Source organism: Haliotis asinina, unplaced genomic scaffold (assembly GCF_037392515.1).
Source record: "Haliotis asinina isolate JCU_RB_2024 unplaced genomic scaffold, JCU_Hal_asi_v2 scaffold_30, whole genome shotgun sequence".
In the NCBI taxonomy this organism is placed as follows: domain Eukaryota; kingdom Metazoa; phylum Mollusca; class Gastropoda; order Lepetellida; family Haliotidae; genus Haliotis; species Haliotis asinina.
The window spans coordinates 168,135-188,485 of NW_027133902.1; the positions used below are offsets into that span (position 1 = coordinate 168,135).

The 20,351-nt window shown below is 40.4% G+C and overlaps 2 protein-coding genes across 3 annotated transcripts in view; both read right to left on the minus strand.

Moving 5' to 3' along the window:
• Positions 1-892: 892 nt before the first annotated feature.
• Positions 893-5,472, minus strand: LOC137270058 (ALX homeobox protein 1-like). Its single transcript, XM_067803869.1, has 3 exons — positions 5,343-5,472; positions 3,249-3,436; positions 893-919 (listed from the first exon to the last, which is right to left on the minus strand). The coding sequence occupies exons 1-3, from the start codon at positions 5,470-5,472 to the stop codon at positions 893-895; spliced, it is 345 nt and encodes a 114-aa protein (XP_067659970.1).
• A 9,354-nt stretch (positions 5,473-14,826) lies between these two features.
• Positions 14,827-20,351, minus strand: part of LOC137270060 (uncharacterized) — a 44,893-nt gene continuing 39,368 nt past the window's right edge. The window contains exons 9-11 of one of the 2 annotated variants that reach the window (XM_067803870.1): positions 17,864-17,964; positions 16,972-17,052; positions 14,827-16,525 (exon numbers count right to left, since the gene is read on the minus strand). In XM_067803870.1, the coding sequence (XP_067659971.1) occupies positions 16,353-16,525; positions 16,972-17,052; positions 17,864-17,964 (355 nt within the window). In that variant the 3' untranslated portion in view covers positions 14,827-16,352. The remainder of the gene's footprint in view (positions 16,526-16,971; positions 17,053-17,863; positions 17,965-20,351) is intronic. The other variant, XM_067803871.1, reaches the window with a different exon arrangement.

Here is a 20,351-nt window from a genome sequence, read left to right on the forward strand (position 1 = left end):
CCACATCGACGTAACGGGGTGTTTAACAAACCAGACACTAAACATAGGGTATCGAAATCCCTTCTTACAAAATGGACAAATCCGATTACGCCGATGCGAGATCTCAGCGTGATTTCATCAAAGGGATGTAATCCGATAGACATTGTCTCCATTGAGTTAGAAAATCGGAACTTTTGGAAGTATCTACCATTTATATTTCTAGAGGATTTGTTAGCGAGAAGATCAGTCGTAAGCCGTCTCCCGCTTCAGTGGAGGGATGCTCTGAGGGCAGGCACTGCAGGGTGCGTCTATTCCTGTCCCAAACCAGCAGCAGAATTAACAAGATGATGACAAAATGACACAAGAACAGGAAACGTTCATTCATTTCGTATGTTTTAACGAATTGTAATTCGTCAGGCAAAAGATGAATACATATATTTGAGAAACATTGAATCCACTCGAGGACCGATTATTGGATATTTTTGGGTGTTGATTTTCTTATCAATTTGAAAGGCTGTTTTCGCTCAACAGCACGTTATGCACAGATATATACGCGAACACTAAACTGTTTTCAGTAAAGAATTAGAACTAAGTGTTTTATAAATATTATCGGTGACATAATATTATTCACGTCAAAATAGGCCATAAGCGGGATCTCTATGACATGACCATGTGTGACGCGATTGATTAGGGTTAGGGTTAGGTTCCAAATATGATGCATCAGTGAGAAAGGGTTCAGGTTAGACTTCAAATTTAATGTATCAGTGACAAAACAATGATGTCCGATGCAATTTCCTGTTTTGACCTACACCACGTTCCAAAATTATTTCAATTATGCTTCACCTCCCACTCTCGAACCTGCATCTAAGTACGTATATCCTTCACCTCCCATGGGGAAACCCCTCCCCTAAGTTCATTCTCCTTCCTCAGCCTTGCCACGCTTCAGGAACAGGAACTTTTAGCGTCAATGAGCAAGACTTTAATGACATGAAGAAACGTCGTAAGTCCATGCGATCGGGGTTAGCTAAAATATCACTCATGAGTTATGCAGTAACATGCTTTAATAAAACCAGATGATAGGCCTGTATTACAGCGCCTTCTACAATCTCAGCTGGCTCTAAGCAAGTATTTGTCGCGAATAATCGGATTTGTATGTGGTTTTAACCTTTCATTAATAATCGCTTGTTTGCTTGTGGAGATTTGTGTTGGTCGGAACTAAACAAGCTACTCACTTGTTGCATAATACTCCCATTGTCCTGATAACACATGTATCTTAATACCTGGATCATGAAAGTAATAACCTCAAGATATAATGCGGCATGAAAGGTGTCAGCTTGTGGCATGTCGGTTAATGAAGGGCAGGAATTTTAGTGGAGAATTTCAGATTTTTGAAAAGTTCTGCACACAATTTCAACCTTTCCATACGACGGAGTTATATATTGGTATATTTGTATACTAATGAACATAGATCTTACAGACAGACTACAACCCTCATCAGTGCTCTGTTTATGCTGAATATGTTTGATCGGCCGACCACTTTAATATGGGACCACCCACATCCGTGTAGTAATTACGAAAAATCTAGTTTGGTATTGTTCAACCTGTCTTTGGAACGATTCATGTCTGATGTATAAGATCTGTTTCATAATACATGTTTATTTTCAAAACCAAATAATGTTAAACTTGTCCTGACAATCCTTTCCTCAGGGCTCATGGATGACTTGATAGTCATGATTCATGTTTTATTAAAGAAACTGCACCCCTGAATGTACGTGACGAGTGAAGATCACTGACCTCCGACCTGGACGTACATGGCCCCTAAGCCGATCACTCTGCCAAACAACTCCTCTCAAAGACCATGACATGTGTTCAACAAGCTGTACTGATGGCATAACAATTGTAAAGCCCAAGTCCGCATTGTCCGGCCTTATTTTAGTTGTGTTCCCGAAGTCCCCTAATCTGTTCCTAATTAGTCTCTCGTTGGCCAATCAAGGGAGGTAAATTGCAATGTGCCGCTCTTGAGGTCACGTGATGTCAGCGGGAGGCGGTCCGCAGTGAATGCTGTTTCGGGCTCGAGTGATTTTTAAATGAGCCAATAATTATCACAATTACCCATATAACTAGAAGCCCCTCGCTAGTCAATACACGGACAATGTTTGGACAATGGCCTGAAAACCATCCCCGACCCCCTCGGGTGCACCCCTACCCCCAGGCAAACTGATCTTTGGGGCGGGGACGTGAATAGCGAGCGAGATTTAAACACTTCATTAAACGAGTGACAACAGCGACCTTGCTCTCAAGAAGGCTTAATCAAAGGTGCCGATTACCAATTACCAGGTAGCAAACAAAGCATCCATGGTATGATGAAGTGAAGACCTTCATGCACTCGTTGTTCAATACAGATGGGCATTGTTGCATATCCACATTCGATCACTGGAAACATTGTACTTGTTACTCCGTGGAAGTTATCCCCCTATTTAGACTTAACACATCGCTGTGTTACATGATGCATTCATTTTAAAAAGAGGCGTGCACAATGTATTGGTTTTAAATATTGTTTTACGACTCTGTCTTAATATTTAAAAGACATTTTTGTATGACACATTTTAGCGGCCGTTCCCCTACCAGCAACAAAGACGTCAGCAAAGTGGGTACCCGATAGGATAAGGTGATGTGACTATAGCCAGCTAGCGCCTAACAGGCAGCTTGGGTTTGTGTGTGCCGTTGAACAGCTTAATTCTATATATACTTTTCTATATATTCATGTTTAGGCTTACGGCGTTTGATAACGAAAGTCAAATGATATTATTGAAATTTTGCGTCAAGCCTTCAAACCAAACACTTTGCAATTGGCAAAGCATTCCTTGATCGTATCCAATGATCTCTAGTTCGATTCCTGTCATCTAGTAACTGATGTGTGCACCTCAACCACGTCACGCGTAGTTTCCGCTGCAGCATTGTAGCCATGACAACATGCACCTCATCTGTGCGTTGTCGTGTACTAAGATGCCAGGAATACTAAACTGATGTCTACATCATGGTTACTGCCAGCTCACGAAACACATCTGTACCTGATGTGCTTAACAGCTCTGACCTGAGGGTTGCCGGCAACACCCTGCATGCAAGACGCGACTGAAGGGATCGGGTGGTCAGTGTCCGGGACTCGTACTACCAAGCACGGGGTTGTCTGTCCCACCTTTCACATTTACATACCACAGTGCTATAACTATATACTGTGTTGAATGTTGTGCCAAACATGATTGTCTCACCTGCACCCTTGCTTCCGTCAGGTCTACTTTATCTGCGATCTGTTCCCGGAGGGTGCAGTCAGGATAGTGGGTGTGCTGGAACACAGACTCAAGCTCTCGGAGCTGCTCGGCCGAGAACGTTGTTCTGTTTCTTCTCTGTTTCTTGCTTGACCCACTTCCGTCAGAACTGACCCCAGTCTCGTCATCTGCTGGTACAGGGAGAATATGTGGTCAATGACGTGAACCTAGTAACATGCGAAGGAGTGACAATACACGCAGCAGCACTCAGCTGAGCTAGGCCATGGTCCCCGTTTACGTCAGTACATCCACATGTATGTGGAACCCACGCCGTCTTTTCGATAAATGAGAACGTTATCCGTTTTGCTACCTCCGTTTCTACGAATGTTTAATATTCCTGACAAGATTCCGAAACAAGAACTCTAACATGAGTGAAATACAGCCAGACCAAGAGGTGATGTTTTTATAACGATATATACAAGGGAACGTCACACATCTGTGTCAGTATTATACATAGCATTATGTTTATACTATATAGCATTTGTATATAACATATAACATATGGACTACAGACTATAGCATATAGAAACTAGGATATAACATATGGATTACAGACTATAACATACTGAAACTAGCATATAACATATGAACTAAAGACTATAGCATATGGAAACTAGGATATAACATATGGACTACAGACTATAGCATATAGAAACTAGCATATACCATATGCTACATATACAGTCCCCGTGCGATATCGTCACAACAACTACCTTGTTGTGTTTATTAACATTACTTGCTGAATATGAAACAAGTTTCTGTTGATAGTAGAGTTGATGCTATTATGTAATTATAATCACAGCCAGCCACATTTAAGTGATATTTCTAAACAGTGCAATTGTCGTGTTGCGAACACGCCTTCGCGTCCTGCAAGCTGAGATACATTATACATCAAACTCCCCACAGTTCCTCCTGAAAACATGTTCAGCTTTCGGTTTCAATTCGTCAAGACTGAAGTAAGTACCATGGGTTTAACAAGATGTTACTAAATGTACAGGTAAATACATACATAGCGTAAGAGCTTATCGTCAGCAAAATGAGTCAATAATTGCAGTTACTCGAGATGATCATGACAGTTGGTGTAAGCAATGTACAACACTGATCATGAAGTTTGGAAATATAAACCAGGAATCCAACCCGTCTACAGCAGTGCAATAACGTGATACATGTCCTACACCTGTACCAGCATGCAGGTTCATCAATCTACCTTCCGGACATACTGTACCACTACATGTTCAAGTGCATACAGTCAGGTGTGTGTGTGTGAGGGCGACTGATAACTGTCGTATACATGTATATCTCACAGTCTAGACACAGCGTCGTGTACTGTGCATTGGCGTTGTCTATGCGATTTCAATGACCAGTTACAGATCTGGCTGCCAACAGTTTAACAAAGTATATATGTAATTGTTACTTTGTATCATGCGACTTCTGACGTCATCACATTTAACACAGTAAATCTATTATATAATTGTTACTTTGTATCTGACGGTTGTCGCTATCATCCCGTTTAGCAAAGTATATATGTAATTGTTACTTTGTATTCGACTTGAGTGTGTGTGGATGAATGTATGGATTAGGACTTTTCAGCATGGTTCAATCTGATTCTCAACTTTAATGTGTTCATGGCCGAATGCAATCCCAAACAATTCCAGTCTCCAAACTATATTACAGGACAAATCGTTTAATACGTTTAAATTTCAACATATTTGAAAGATAGTCTCTAAAAACCCATACTGCTGCTCAAGACTGTTTTTTTTTTCTTCAGATGTCAGAATGTGACTGACCTACACAGTTTTCAATGAAATACAAATATGTGGCAAGAAAAATAAGTTTAGAAAATCAACATTCTGATCACTGTTTCTTAACGGGAAAATTCGGTACATTTGAATACCGACAAATACTAAACACGCATATTGTTTGTCGCCATAGATGGGGGATGGATGGACAGATTTACAGGAGTATGGTATTTCAGTTATTCAGTGCTATGTACATTTCCGTGTATCAGAAGAAGAGGGGGCATGTTCAATATCTTACCATCATTCGCATTAAGACTTTCATCTCTCTCGGAACTGGCGGAGGAAGTATCATCATCCTCAACATTCAAAGCAACGTCGTCATCATGAAAACTTTGTTCCGCAACATCGTCTGTGGCCTCGGCTTTCATACTGTCGGTTCAATGCCTGAGAATCTACAAAGTCGGCACCCTAAAGTCACTGTAGATTTGGACGGAAACCCTGCGACCTGACGGGAATCGAGCTGTGGACTTGACTGGGAGGGTGTGGAAGATACGGAGGGTTAGGCAAACACGTCCTCTAATCTGATCTCTGTTTCTGATGAATGAACAAGAGCTCTATCATGGGGTTTACACCTCACTTGTCATAATACCACAAGTCGCCCCACTAATCTTTCTAATTTCTCCGAATGCTGGGAATTGTTAGAAGATTGGGATCTACGAATGGAGTTAACAAGAGGCTTAAAATGCACCATTCTTCTTTCAGCCAATCAGATGCCATCCCGCTCAGGGGGGTCCCAGGAGTAAACAGGAGGAGGGGGCGGGGGACAGCGCCATTCGCGGGGAAGGCTTCATTAGACCAGGGGGATTAAGAGACGGATAATTAGAGGTGTGGGTATTGGACTTGTTTGTCTGGTAATTGTTTCGTGATATTTATCCGCTACCATGTTGCCTTCAAAAGATCTGATTGTCCAGACCAGATTTCATGGAATGGGATTTTCATATGGGGTTAGCTCAATTTTATTGAAATTGTCGTCACAATTGACATCGTTAGACCAAATCAGACACGTAATAATTTGCAGTGGTTTTTCTTCGCTGTAAAGAGATCTGGTGACGAGCTTACTTTGAGAATGTACTGCAAACTACATTTAGAGTAAACACACTTGTAACGAACTGATGGATGTATCGAACTGTTTCCTTTGTCCCAGCCTCATGCTGTAGTGAGGTATCTGTTCCTTCCGGTATATGGAATGTCTGTTCTTTAAGGTGTCTGTAAAGAGACTATGTGTGAAAGTGAGGTATCTGTTGCTTCCGGTATATGGTATGTCTGTTCTTTAAGGTGTCTGTAAACAAATTCCGTGTGAAAGTGAGGTATCTGTTCCTTCCGGTTTATGGAATGCCTGTTCCTTAAGGTGTCTGTAAACAGATTATGTGAGAATGTGAGCCATCTTTTCCTTTCGCCACATGGAATGTCTGTTCGTTACGGTGTATGTATACAGATTATGTGAGAAAGTGAGGCATCTGTTCCTTTCGCCACATGGAATGTCTGTTCGTTACGGTGTCTGTATACAGATTATGTGAGAAAGTGAGGCATCTGTTCCTTTCGGCACATGGAATGTCTGTTCGTTACGGTGTCTGTAAACAGATTATGTGAGAAAGTGAGGCATCTGTTCCTTTCGGCACATGGAATGTCTGTTCGTTACGGTGTCTGTATACAGATTATGTGAGAAAGTGAGGCATCTGTTCCTTTCGGCACATGGAATGTCTGTTCGTTACGGTGTATGTAAACAGATTATGTGTGAAAGTGAGGCATCTTTTCCTTTCGGCACATGGAATGTCTGTTCGCTACGGTGTCTGTAAACAGATTATGTGTGAAAGTGAGGTATCTGTTCCTTTCGGCACATGGAATGTCTGTTCGTTACGGTGTCTGTATACAGACTATGTGTGAAAGTGAGGCATCTGTTCCTTTCGGCACATGGAATGTCTGTTCGTTACGGTGTCTGTATACAGATTATGTGAGAAAGTGAGGCATCTGTTCCTTTCGGCACATGGAATGTCTGTTCCTTAAGGTGTCTGTATACAGATTATGTGAGAAAGTGAGGCATCTGTTCCTTTCGCCACATGGAATGTCTGTTCGTTACGGTGTATGTATACAGATTATGTGAGAAAGTGAGGCATCTGTTCCTTTCGCCACATGGAATGTCTGTTCGTTACGGTGTATGTATACAGATAAAGGGCGAAAATGTATAGCACCAGTGCCTTGAACATGCGCTAGTGCGTGGATATGTGTGCTATATAAATATTCTATATGTATCCTAAGCGTGGTGTCTGTTCTTTACGGTGTAGGTAAACGCATGACGGGCGAAAGTGTGAACAGGCAATGTCTGTCCTTTACAGCATATCTCAAAAGATCAGGGGTGAAAGTGTAATGTGTAAAGAAGTGGTGTTATGAACAGAAAAGCCCAGTTTCATAAAACTTCAGACCAAACCCAGTCACAAAGGATTAACTAAAAGTTGCCCATAAAAAATCGAACCGGGCCACCAGGTGATACTAAAACTGGCATTGCAGAGTTTGAAAACGAAACGGCCTATGCCGAGACACAACACGCATAATACACTAGCGGCCAAAGAAACGCCACCAAGATATAAACGACTGTAAATTATCAAAATAATCGTGAGTCTGTTTGAAAATAGCTAAAAATACAAACGCATCTCTTGAACAAAACATATCTATTCCCAGAGAACAGTTGCACATGTATTTCGGTTTTGTTTTGTTTTTGTTTTGTTTTATTTTTGTTTTTTTTAATTGACGTGCGTCTTTTTGTTTTGCTTTTTTGGGTTTTTTTTGGGTTTTTTGTTTGTTTGGGTTTTTTGTTGTTTGTTTGTTTGTTTTTGTTTGTTTTGTTTGTTTGTTTTGTTTGTTCTGTTTTTTGTGCACAAAGCTACCCGTATCAGCTTAGGGTGTAAAAGCTAAACAGGTTTATTCCCTTACATCATCTTAATCGACTGACAACCGGGAACATGCCTCGTTTAAAGCAAAGGGAGACAGCAATCGGCAAGTTACAGATGGAACAGACACAAGAGCATGTGGTTAAGGCATGGGACGTTGCAAATCCACCATCGGAAGTCACACGTCTACGACAGACTGGCAGTACTGCAGACAGGCCTGAGAGTGGTAGACTGAAGGTCACTACCCAAAGAGAGGACCGGTACTTACGTATACTGGACGAACCGTATATAGACAACATCAAAAGCCAACAACACTCGACATCCAGTCGGCAGACAGACTGTGGCCAAACGACTCCGCAGTCATGGTCTCTGTGACGATTGACCTTTCCATCGCATGACGTTGACGTGCCAACGCCGACGTGCCAAATTGAGATGAACAAGGACTGTGCCACACTGGCAGCAGCGAAACTGTCAAAGAGTGAACTTTTTTGTCGACCGCAGATTCCAGCTCTTCAATATCTGTCCCCAATTGAGCACCTTTGGGAATAACTGGGACGTCGTATGCGGAAACGCAAAACTCAGCCACTGACGAGGAACGCAGCCTCATTGCAAAAGGAATGGCATCGGAAGACGTCAGAAGACTCAGCTACTCAGTTCGACGCCCGCATCACTGCTTGGGTTGGGTGGCCACATCCGGCATTGAATAACGTGCCTTCCAGAAAGTTGTAAAAGGTCCCAATGCATTGGTGGCCAAATACTGGATAATGTGTCATTCGTGTGATATTAGATCACGAGGTGCATCGTTTTTCTACTTGTTAACCATTGAATGACTGCTTTTGACAATGAAACATTTATTGTCACCATATTTTGCTTAAGTTTCGTTTTAAAACCAGAAACTATTCGGTGGCGTTTCTTTTGGACGCTAGTTTACAATGTATCTTTGATTGAGCTTCGGAATTCAACATGAGTGAGTGAGTTTAGTTTCACGCTGCACTCAGCAATATTCTAGCAATATGGCGGCGGTCTGTCAATAATCGAGTCTGGACAAGACAATCCAGTGACGAACAGCATGAGCATCGATCTGCGCAACTGTGAACCAATGACGTGTGAACCAAGTCAGCGAGCCTGATCATCCAGTCCCGTTAGTTGCCCCTTACAACAAGTAGTGCCGCATTTTTATAGCATGGGTTGCTGAAGACCTATTCTAGCCCGGATCTTCACGTGTGGATCTCAGTATGAAGAATAACAGCTTATATTTATGAATTGTGGGTTTTACATCGTTCTTTGTCATATCTAGCAATATCACCACAGCGGACACCTGAGGTGACCTTCACACATTGTGGGGAATCAAACCCTGGCCTTCAGCGTGATAAGTGAACACTTTAATGACAAGGCTACCACACTGCTCCTTATCGGTATCAAGGGAAGCACCATGACAACAGGGATGCAACTATTCGGTTCTATTCATCGAAAGTCGAATCTGACACCTTAGCTTTGATTTTCACAAACCATTATCGCCAGTGTGATATTTAAATACCTATATCAGTTATTTCCACATAGACAGACAGACCGTCATTTTCACTTCAACTCGAGCAGTTTGGAGCGATGATATATGGCGAAACCTGACTGATAGTTCTACGCCACTTTTAGCAATATTCCAGCAATATCACGACCTGGGGACACCAGAAATGGGCACCACACATTAAACACATGTGGGGAATAGAACCTGTGTCTTCAGCGTGACGGCACTTTACACTTTACCTAGGCTGCCCCGGCGCCCCATCCCAGACAGAAAGATGTTTGATCTACGTAAGGAAACCACCGGCCCTGGAGGGAGTGAGTGAGTTTAGTTTCACGCTGCTTTTAGTCATATTCCAGCAAAATCACGGACAGGGCACCAGAAATGGGCTTCACACATTGTGCTGGTAATTGAACCGCGTGACGCCTGAATATTGCAAGTCCTCTGTGTGACGTGACTTTCATGAAAACCCATATTCCTCATACCTCTGAAATATCCCCTGTCCTTCCATGTCCTCTTGCATAGTCATTATCCCTTCCTATATTCCTTACTCCCCCCAATATTCCATATCCCCCACCATATTCCTTATACCTGATATTCCTCATCCTCTCCCATATTCCTCATTGTCCCTTCCGAAATCGTTATCCCCTCCCACCTTCTATATCCAGCTCCCGTATTCCTCATACCTTAAGGGAATCTGAACCAAGGTCAATCAAAGACTTGAACCACAAGACTTCCTTCCCCACATCCCCCCTTTACAAAGAACAAAGAATACCAATCTTAATATAAATGTCTTTTTAATTTTCATATAGCATGACCAAAAGTTAAGACTTGTTCCTCAGCTTTTAGCTTTTAGTTCCAAAAAACAAACATGCACGCACGCACAGAGAGAGAGAGAGAGGACACAGAGAGAGAGAGAGATCATGTGACAGGCAACATGTCAAGTCTTACACAACACCATTATCATTATGGTCGAAAGTTCAAACAGTATTGGTTGACAAAGTGGAATGTAATTAACTCACGAAAATGAGAAACACAGTCTGGGAAGACTTTTCTGGCCATGAGCACACCACGTCCAAATAAACACACTTTACTGCTTGGAACAATGAAGTCTAAAACATTCATACCAAGCGATGATAATGCACAGAAACAGATGATGTCAACAGCACTAGGATAGAAGATTGTGAAATACGAAATTAACAGAAAACTGTTGAATGTCACCATACATCATATAAACTGTACTGAATGCCCGTCAAGTCTTGTCAAAAGCCTCAACAACACAACAATAAGGATGAGCCATTCATCGCTTCAAACATGCAGTGATTGCTTTTAAATTAAAAAAATTCATTGGTAACTCTTCAAAAGGTGAGTGAACGATTGCACGCCAATAAAACCTGATATGCCCACCTGAAATAATTTTCACAAATTGTTCCCAAATGGGCAATCTAGCCAGGCCTGTGGCATGAGCAAACACTTTAACCACTAGGATACCTCACCGTGCCCATCTGATGGTTACAGACACCAGTGCGAAAGGATTTAGAATATACACAATGCAATATCTGTAATTGTACATACAATATGATTCAATGACTATGCATTTATTCATGTCAAATCACGTCAAAACTTCCTGGGAATAACCATTCCAGAGCCGTTTCCAAAGGGAAAGCTCAATCAAGATGAAGTTTCATCACAGGTACTCTTATTTGTAATTTGGAAATGCTTTTTACCATTCTTTTGTGGGTAAACATCACAGACAAAATATGGGATGGAGAGCATCATTAAACCAGTAGTAACTTACATTGATACAGAAAATGTCATTTTCTGATTAAAATTGATATTTCACACTTATCCTATCTCAGGCTTATTATGCTTGTCTCCTTCTTCTATGCGAACATAGTGGAACACTTGAATCCCTATATGTTCCCTTCACTGAAGAGGATGTAAAATCAACAGTCACCCATGAGCAGCCTCCCTTTAGTCTGTGCATTGGCGCGTAAATCTATCACATGCTTGTCACTCTCTCTGAATCAAACAGCCAAACACCCAGATTTACAGTGAAATTGGCCAACACGTGATGTTTATCGACATTGTAAACAAAAAAGTAAACAAAGGGGGTTTTAGTGTCTGCACTCGTTTACATCGAGTATGAGTACAGCAGTGAAGTGTCTTCAGCTGGCCGTTTCAGCTGGTTCCCATGGTAGCATCTGGAGCTGCTCATTTGTAACATCACTCTAACTTTACGTCACAGTATGATTTGAATGACGTCACCACTGTTGATGACACAACAAAACAAATGTTTACGTGTCAATACGCAGTGAAAAGTCTTGCAGTTTCCGGAAATCTAAAACCATTTGATCATGTTTTTCAACCAATCAGATTACAGAACACAGTGACTTTTGGTTTATAATATGTTCTGCTAGAAGAAGGAGACAAGTATAATAAGCATGAGTCAGGATCAGGAAAAATAATCATATTTTATCCTTACATGAAAACTCCCAAAGCACAAGAGCACCACTGAATCATTTCAAACATATTCAAAAGTGAACACCTCTATTTGCATTCTGTTTGTGTTCTTGGACAAGGAACAGCAAAGGCGTTCAAACATTCATTCATGCTAAAACAGAAAGCATGCAACTAACCTGTAGTCTCAAATTCGCAACCATTTACCCATGACTGGGGGGAAAATAGAATGCTTCAGTGATTTGACATGTTTGTAAGTAATCTAGCTTCTCGCTAGCTTGCATAACTTGTAAACGAAACATACATCATACGAAGATGCCACTTCACGACTCTGTAAACAATTCACAATATCAATTCATCTCGTTCCAAAACCTGTATATGAAATTAGAAAATGTAGAAATAGAAAAATAGAAAACAATGCAATAATTTTATCTCATATCACTGAATTAGACTCAATGCGGCATCTGAATTCTGAAAAAGACTCCTGCCATTAATTTGCACATTCTTTTCATGATTGATCAATCAAAGGTGTAAATAAAAAAAAAACACACATTATAACAGCAGATTTCACAAGGGATCATAAAAACACAAACTTTTTCCTAATTCACTGTTTACGGACATTTATAAATAAGTACATGTATAACCAATAATTTGTCAGAAGTATGCACAGACAGAGAGGATGTACAAGGATAATGTTTATAAATACAAACTTGACAACACCTTCAGGTTACTGGCTCTGTCAAACCATAACTGGGCACCATAACATTGATATACTCTTTAACACCTAGTTACCATGATATTACAAGTCTCCACTATCCAAATAAATAAATATGACATTCAACTAGGAAGTAACATAACATAGAAACATGTCAGTCATATATCTCAGTGTTAGTATTCTTAACTGTTTGTCCACTTGTGGAGACTATTTTGTGTTCATCTACCAGTTGTTTGTTTGCAGTACCTACAACTCATAAAACACCATTAGATCTAAATGGATTTGCCATGTCAAAATACACTTATGATGTTCTGACCAGATCATACCATGGTGGCAACTTTTTTGTCAGTCTTATTTCAGTGTAATTATTAAAGGCCAGATGTCTTGATGTCAGCTGCTAAGTCAACATCCTATTTCTTCATCTGATACCACTTTGTATTTTACATGGGAGACAGAAAGTATGTAAATATTTACATGATTATACAAATATCCTACATTTGTCACACATGGCCTTATCTTGATCCTTTGAAGACATACAGGAAACATCTCACAGTATACAAACATTCAGACATATGTATTTAATGGACACAACTTAAAACCTAAAAACTATCAAAATGGCAAATACAGTCATAAGGAGTTGAATGGTACATGTACTGAAATCTATAACAGGTTTTGAGACTGACATGACAGCACGGAAAATGTACATAGAACAGCTAACACTTTCATTCTAGAATTCATTACGAACATATGCAAATCTTCATCATCAAATGACATTTCTTAAATTGACAGGACAGTAACATAATGAAGTAGTTCATTAACTGAAGATCACAGGCTGGGATCTTCACATCTCAAATGAGAAGTACACAGACAACAATGAAAGCATCTGGCAAGTCATTGCAAAACCTGAAAACACCATAACATCAGCACTATGCAGATCAAAATTATTCACAGATCTTCCTTATAGTGAGGATTAAAGCTAAATGCTTTTCATTTGGAAAGAAGGCAAGGACAAGTATGCTTTTTGGCATCTCTGAGGCATACTTACACAAACTGTAATACATCTACATGCAGTGCAGGAATGAATGACAGCAGACTTAGCTTTGTACATGTGGCCCATGTTTACTGTGTTGAGTTCCACCTTCAGAAGGAATTATTCAAGAAGAAACTATAGCACTGTTGGAAACAGAAAACTGTTTTTTCATCTTTATCTCTACAATTTATGTAGCTGATATGTGAGTGAGTGAGTGAGTGAGTGAGTGAGTAGTAGTAGTATCAGCGGCAACAGTAGTGAGTGAGTTTAGTTTTACGCCACACTCAGCAATATTACAGCTATATGGCGGCGGTCTGTATATAATCGAGTCTGGACCAGACAATCCAGTGATCAACAACATGAGCATCGATCTGCGCAATTGGGAACCCAAGTCAGTAAGCCTGACCACCCAATCCCGTTAGTCGCCTCTTACGACAAGCTGAACTGATATGCGAAAGTGTGAAATATCTCTTAAAATAATTTCGGCCTAACTACAGTTCCAGTGGTAGGGAGAGACCAAACATGAAAAAGGGACTTTACTGAGGAGAGTTTAGTGCAAAACTGAGCAATGCAGAAAGTCGTAAGCAATTTACTTGGAACAGACCATGACTTTATGCAAATTAGTGTGTGATGATATTGTATTACAAAGGGCACACTTTAAATTCGACTTAGCTTCATTAATAAACGATATCTGCCGTAAACAAAATAACTTTTATGCTGAAACTATTAAGGACGTAGCTACCATGAAGTCTCACTATCACTATAAAAAGAAACTTGTAGGAGTCATCTCAAAAACAATATCAGGATCGGTGTCGCAGACAATGATTGAGATGAGGTTCGGGGATAGAGATATCAGCTAAGATCTCGGGTATCGGGTATCATACCCTTTCACATTAACCTCATGGAAGAAAGACAGTAAGATGTTAATTACCAGATGAGACACACATGAAAAAGCACAAAATATCTTTGAGCTGACCCCTTGTGCAGTGCACGCATTTCGTGCCAGGTGAGTCAACTTTCCGTCGTCATACCTGGCTAAGCGACCCAATTGCCACCTATTGTCTGATCTATTGTTTTCAGCAGCTATTCGTATTTTTTCTAAGTTTTGTCCAATTTTACAAGTAAACATGTTTTTCTGGATATCCTCTTCCCACTGAATGCCTAGTTAGGCCAAAGTGAGTATTTCGACATATCCTACTTGTAGCTGTGTAAATTTGAGGGCTACAGAGAAACAGTCGAAAAGCATTTTTTTGTCTATTTCCAACAGTACTTCAGTTTGACATTTTCTACTTTTTTACAAAAGTTTTCTCCAGCTGACATGGCTCAGTGGCAGTTTGCCTTTGTTCCATTTTTAAACACAGCCGCACTGACCCCGATCTTTCCTGCTTTAGCTGGACACTTATGACTGTTGTTTGAAAGAATCAAAAAATGATTTTAAGAGGTGAGAAATGGTGAGGTGAAATGGGAACAACAGACTTTAGCTAGTTTTAAAGTGCTAGCTCACTGCGATACCATGCCACATTATACTGACTCTGAGCCGACTAGTTCTTGATGTACCCATATTACTGCCCAGCTCGAGGCAGGGACTAACAAAGTCCCATATTTTAACGTCTTTTGGTATGACAGGAAGAAGTTCATGAAGATTGGTCAATGTCTGACCATAGGAGAACCAGATTGGTCAATGTCTGACAAGCCTCAAGGACTGCAGCAAGCTCACTTCACCAACATAACATGGACTTAAGACAGGGTTCATTTGCACTGAGATCCTTCTGTGAAGTGATACTAATGTACATGATTTCAGAATCAGAAATATACAAATATTTCACATAATCATAAGTCTATACAGAATGTTAAGTATTTTCACAAGGTCATGGTCATAACCATAGATCAAATTCATCTGCATGAGATTCACAACTACAATTTGTATATCTTCGTTCATGTAATAATGTCAATTATTACCCTATCAAGATTGAATTTTTTGCAAAATATACTTATTTGGGTTTTAAAATTTAAAAAAATTTTTTGCACTGTTAACTCAACTCTCCCTATCAAAACCTCATACTGTCACATTAACATAGCTTAAACATCAGCAAAACATCCTCCAACAAAACATCCTCCAACAATACATCCTTCAACAAAACATCCTCCAACAAAACATCCTCCAACAATACATCCTTCAACAAAACATCCTCCAACAATACATCCTTCAACAAAACATCCTCCAGCAAAACATCATCCAACAAAACATCCTCCAACAAAACATCCTCCTGCAAAACTTCCTTCAGCAAAACATCCTCCAACAATACATCCTCCAGCAAAACATCCTCAAGCAAAACCATTTTCAGCAGCACAGAGTTGGATACAACAATAGTCAAAAATGGTCATTACAAGAATAAAATCTCACTATATATAATTGTTTCATAAAATATATGAATACATGCCAGTGTATTCAGAACATTGAAAAACAGTATGAATTCCATTTCTCTTAGTGTTTCTACCAGTCCTGCATAAACTGTTCACAAACACCTGGTGTCAGCGCTGATTCTCAGTAGTCCAGTCAGATGATTCTTGCCTCTACTCTGACTTTACACCAAACCAAACCAAACCAAAACTACTTTTGTGGATAGTCAAAACTTGTACTACTGTTTTTCCTCCTGTTCTGCTGCACCTTGCTGCACCGTCTGGTTGTGGTCTCCATATTGTACACTCCTGTTACCAACAAAGTTGTGGGTATTGTAGTAGTTATTGATTGTCAGATGTGACGGACTTTTCTCCTCTTTCTCTGATGTTTCTGAGGACGTTGTGGGAGTACCTGAAATAGTGTCTCAGCCATGAATTCAATTCAAATTAAAGTTCAAATTTCAGAGGCAACTGAAAGTATGGCTGCTTGCCAGTCAAGTTCAAAAGCAAATTGTGATGGCGGACTGTCGAACATACACAGTCACATAACAATTTCAGTCATAAATTACAAAATGTTGCCAAAAATATCTCCAGTAAGATCTATTCTATGTTTCATGATGTCATATATCCGCAAAATATCAGTAGTGTTTGCATTAATTTTCTTATTTCCCAAGCAAATCCAGAGTGAATGATCTATGGGCATAATGCAGTTGTCAAGAACAGACAGGACAGATGCTGGCAAAATGGAATGTCTGAGAAACATCTACGACCTGGGCTCATCCCATATGTGACAAAAAAGATATTACATGTGTGTCATTCCTGCAATGTGAAAGATATTCTGAAAGATATTCAAGTCACCTGTGCTGGTCTCTTTTGAAGTCAATCGATGACACTCTTCAGTAACTGGGATTTCTCGTACATAGCGCCTCCTTCTCCATTCTGAAACCCCAGTAGACGCTTGTAAAGACACAAGTTAGTGTGGAAAGAATGGGCAGTATACCAGTAGAGTAACACCCTGTTTACATTTGAATCAAAGTCTTCCCTTTGATTAAAAGATGTTGGAAATTATTCTGACAAAGCCTTAAGCTATATGTAGAGCTCTTCTTCCTGAGGGAAGAGCTGTATGTAGGGCACCTCTTCTTGAGCATTGTTTAAGCTGTATGTAGGGCACCTCTTCTTGAGCATTGTTTAAGCTGTATGTAGGGCAACTCTTCTTGAGCATTCTTTAAGCTGTATGTAGGGCACCTCTTCTTGAGCATTGTTTAAGAAATGATCATTGATTCAAATTGCTTTATTTGTATGACAAAGGGTATGCATATTAATTGAAACACCGAAAACAAGTACTGCTTGTACATTTGTCTCACTGTTCCATGTCTGCATGATGGGAGACTGTAACTAAATAGGTCTGGACCAGACTATCCAGTGACAGACTTCCCAAGCATCAATCTACTCAGTGGTGTATGATTATACGTGTCAGCCATGTCAGCTTGTCTGACCACCCAATCCCACTAGTAGTCTTTTATGTCTGTCAATGTAAGGGTTGTAACACTATCTAATATGAATTACATGATCCTAGAGTCCGCTTAACATGTATACATATGACTTAATCATCATACCAGAGGGTCATTCAGGGCTAACATATCATTGCCTGTAACATGCAGATTTAATGTTATATACCTTTATATTGGATCTTTGCAATATTTCTACTTTTTATCATTACAAAGAATGTATCAAGTAACATCTGACTCACCAACAACTTTATACAAGACACCAAGGCCCAGCCCCAGCCCCAGCACCAGCAACACCACCAGCACTATGATCAGCCATTTGTATTCTTGCATTACACCAGGACTGTAACATCAGAATATCTTTGAATGATTATGATTCAATTCCATCATTTAAATGTTCACAAAAGGAAATACAAAACCAGACTTCAGCCAAGGGTAGTTGAAAGTCCAAGATGTGAAATGATTAATTGCTATCAGTCCTATCAGTCCTTATTGGCTGTAAATGGCATGTTTTAACAATTATTCACTTTCACAATCTGTACTCTCTCTTAATCAGCGTGAGTTTACATAGTCTTATAGCCGAAGCTGGTTGCCACAATACTTGTGAACTACAAAACTCGGCTTTACATATGAAACTAGTATGTAATTCCATCTTCCAGTTTCTTCCACATGTTATCATAAAGAGAGTGTGCAGAAGTACAATGAGCAGAAGTAACTGCCAAATCAACTCTTCTGCAGAATCCTTTGGTGAATAAAGATGCTCCTTAAGTATAGATGTAGCACCTGCTTGGACTAATGTAGTCAATCTGAGTGAGGATGAATCAGCACATTCTCTCAGTTGGGTAAAACCAATGGTTCTGGACTGGTGAAGATCACCAAACCAACCTCGAGCCAGCCAATAAGGAGCGACCAAAAGTTGGGTTATTATCTTCGTAGAGCATAGTTACTGTAACACTCATTGAAAAAGGGCCGGTGCTGGAAACATGTAAGCATTCGGACTCTACCACGAGAATGCTACAGCATCTTGATCCCATGCCAAGTGCTGAGAGGATTGGTGATAGGAATCTGAGTAGCTGATTGTTGAACAAGGATACAGAGAAAACAGACCCTAGCAAAAACAGACCCCCCAAAAACTGAAAAACGGTCTCCAAACCCAGAGAAAATGGCCTCTGTGCCTAAAGAAAACATAGATGATTATATGTATATACATATAACATCATATATATTCTAAATAATAGCAATTAACTTCATTGCGGATAAGGATTTACAAATGGATTGGGTTTTTTTTGTCTTTTTTCAGTTTCAATCACCACAGCGGTTTAACCTTTTTGAAGATTGATTGGTTGTTTCGATAGTCACAATGAACAAACCATTTTGATTCATTGTTTATTTTACAGGTAAGATTAGTTCATGATAGAATAGAAGGACAATAAGGTAGTGCTTATATTAACAAGCATTTTAGTTGTACTAATTCAAACTTTGGTTTGGTTAAAAAGATTTCAATGTAATTCCTAGTTTTACATTTCTATCAACAATAGACTAATTGTTTCACTGTCCTTCGGCGACAGGTGTTTATAATCTACCTTAATTATCACGACATTATAACCAGTTGTAACTAATCAGCACCTAATTATGACTTGTTTTAGACATTATAACCAGTTGTAACTAATCAGCACCTAATTATGACTTGTTTTAGACATGACTGAAATATTGTAGGCATGACTTAGAATACAGGTCAAGATACCGAATCACCCTGCTACTCCTCTTGTACTGACAGACGTGAGAGTGAGGAAACATACTTTCACCGCCAACTCCTGAGTAATGATAACATGTTCTTCCATGTGTTCATTCAATTATTTTGTCCGTTTTCACTAGGATCCATTTTCACTGGTCTGGTCATAAACAGATTTATGTGAGGGATACTGACTTGAAGCCCTGTGTGTTTATCTTCCTTTTGATCGTGGACAGTTGGTCTGATAGGCAGCTTGTCCAAGTATGGGGGACGTCTGGTCAGGCACAATGGCATTGTCGGTGCACCCTCAGAGATGGAAGAGGATCCTCTGTGTGCCTATTTACATGTCTTTCTTTATTCGATCTCTTAACTGAAACAGGGCCTACATCTTCTGATTTATGTCTGGAATCCCAGTCCGTGAGGCGCTGGGCCCCATCTTCATAATATGAGCAAAGTTGTTGTCATCCATCTTAGCGCATAGGTGGCACTTGGTCACATAGGCTGCTCCTGGTCACATAGGCTGCTCTTGGTCACATAGACTGCTCTTGGTCACATAGACTGCACCTGGTCACATAGGCTGCTCCTGGTCACATAGGCTGCTCTTGGTCACATAGACTGCACCTGGTCACGTAGGCTGCTCCTGGTCACATAGGCTGCTCTTGGTCACATAGACTGCACCTGGTCACATAGGCTGCTCCTGGTCACATAGGCTGCTCTTGGTCACATAGACTGCACCTGGTCACATAGGCTGTTCCTGGTCACATAGGCTGCACCTGGTCACATAGACTGCTCCTGGTCACATAGGCTGCTCCTGGTCACATAGACTGCACCTAGTCACAGGCTGCTCCTGGTCACATAGGCTGTTACTGGTCACATAGACTGCACCTGGTCACAGGCTGCTCCTGGTCACGTAGGCTGCACCTGGTCACATAGGTTGCACCTGGTCACAAAAACCAATGCAGTCCATACAGGATGCATGTGAATCTGAGACTGAGAAG

Coding starts and splice junctions, on each gene's coding strand:
- LOC137270058 (XM_067803869.1), bottom strand. CDS start 5,472: ATGAAAGCCGAGGCCACAGACGATGTTGCGGAACAAAGTTTTCATGAT. Junction 3,437..5,342: donor AAGTCTTAATGCGAATGATG/GTAAGATATTGA, acceptor TCCCTGTACCAG/CAGATGACGAGACTGGGGTC. Junction 920..3,248: donor TGACGGAAGCAAGGGTGCAG/GTGAGACAATCA, acceptor CTGTTCCTGAAG/CGTGGCAAGGCTGAGGAAGG.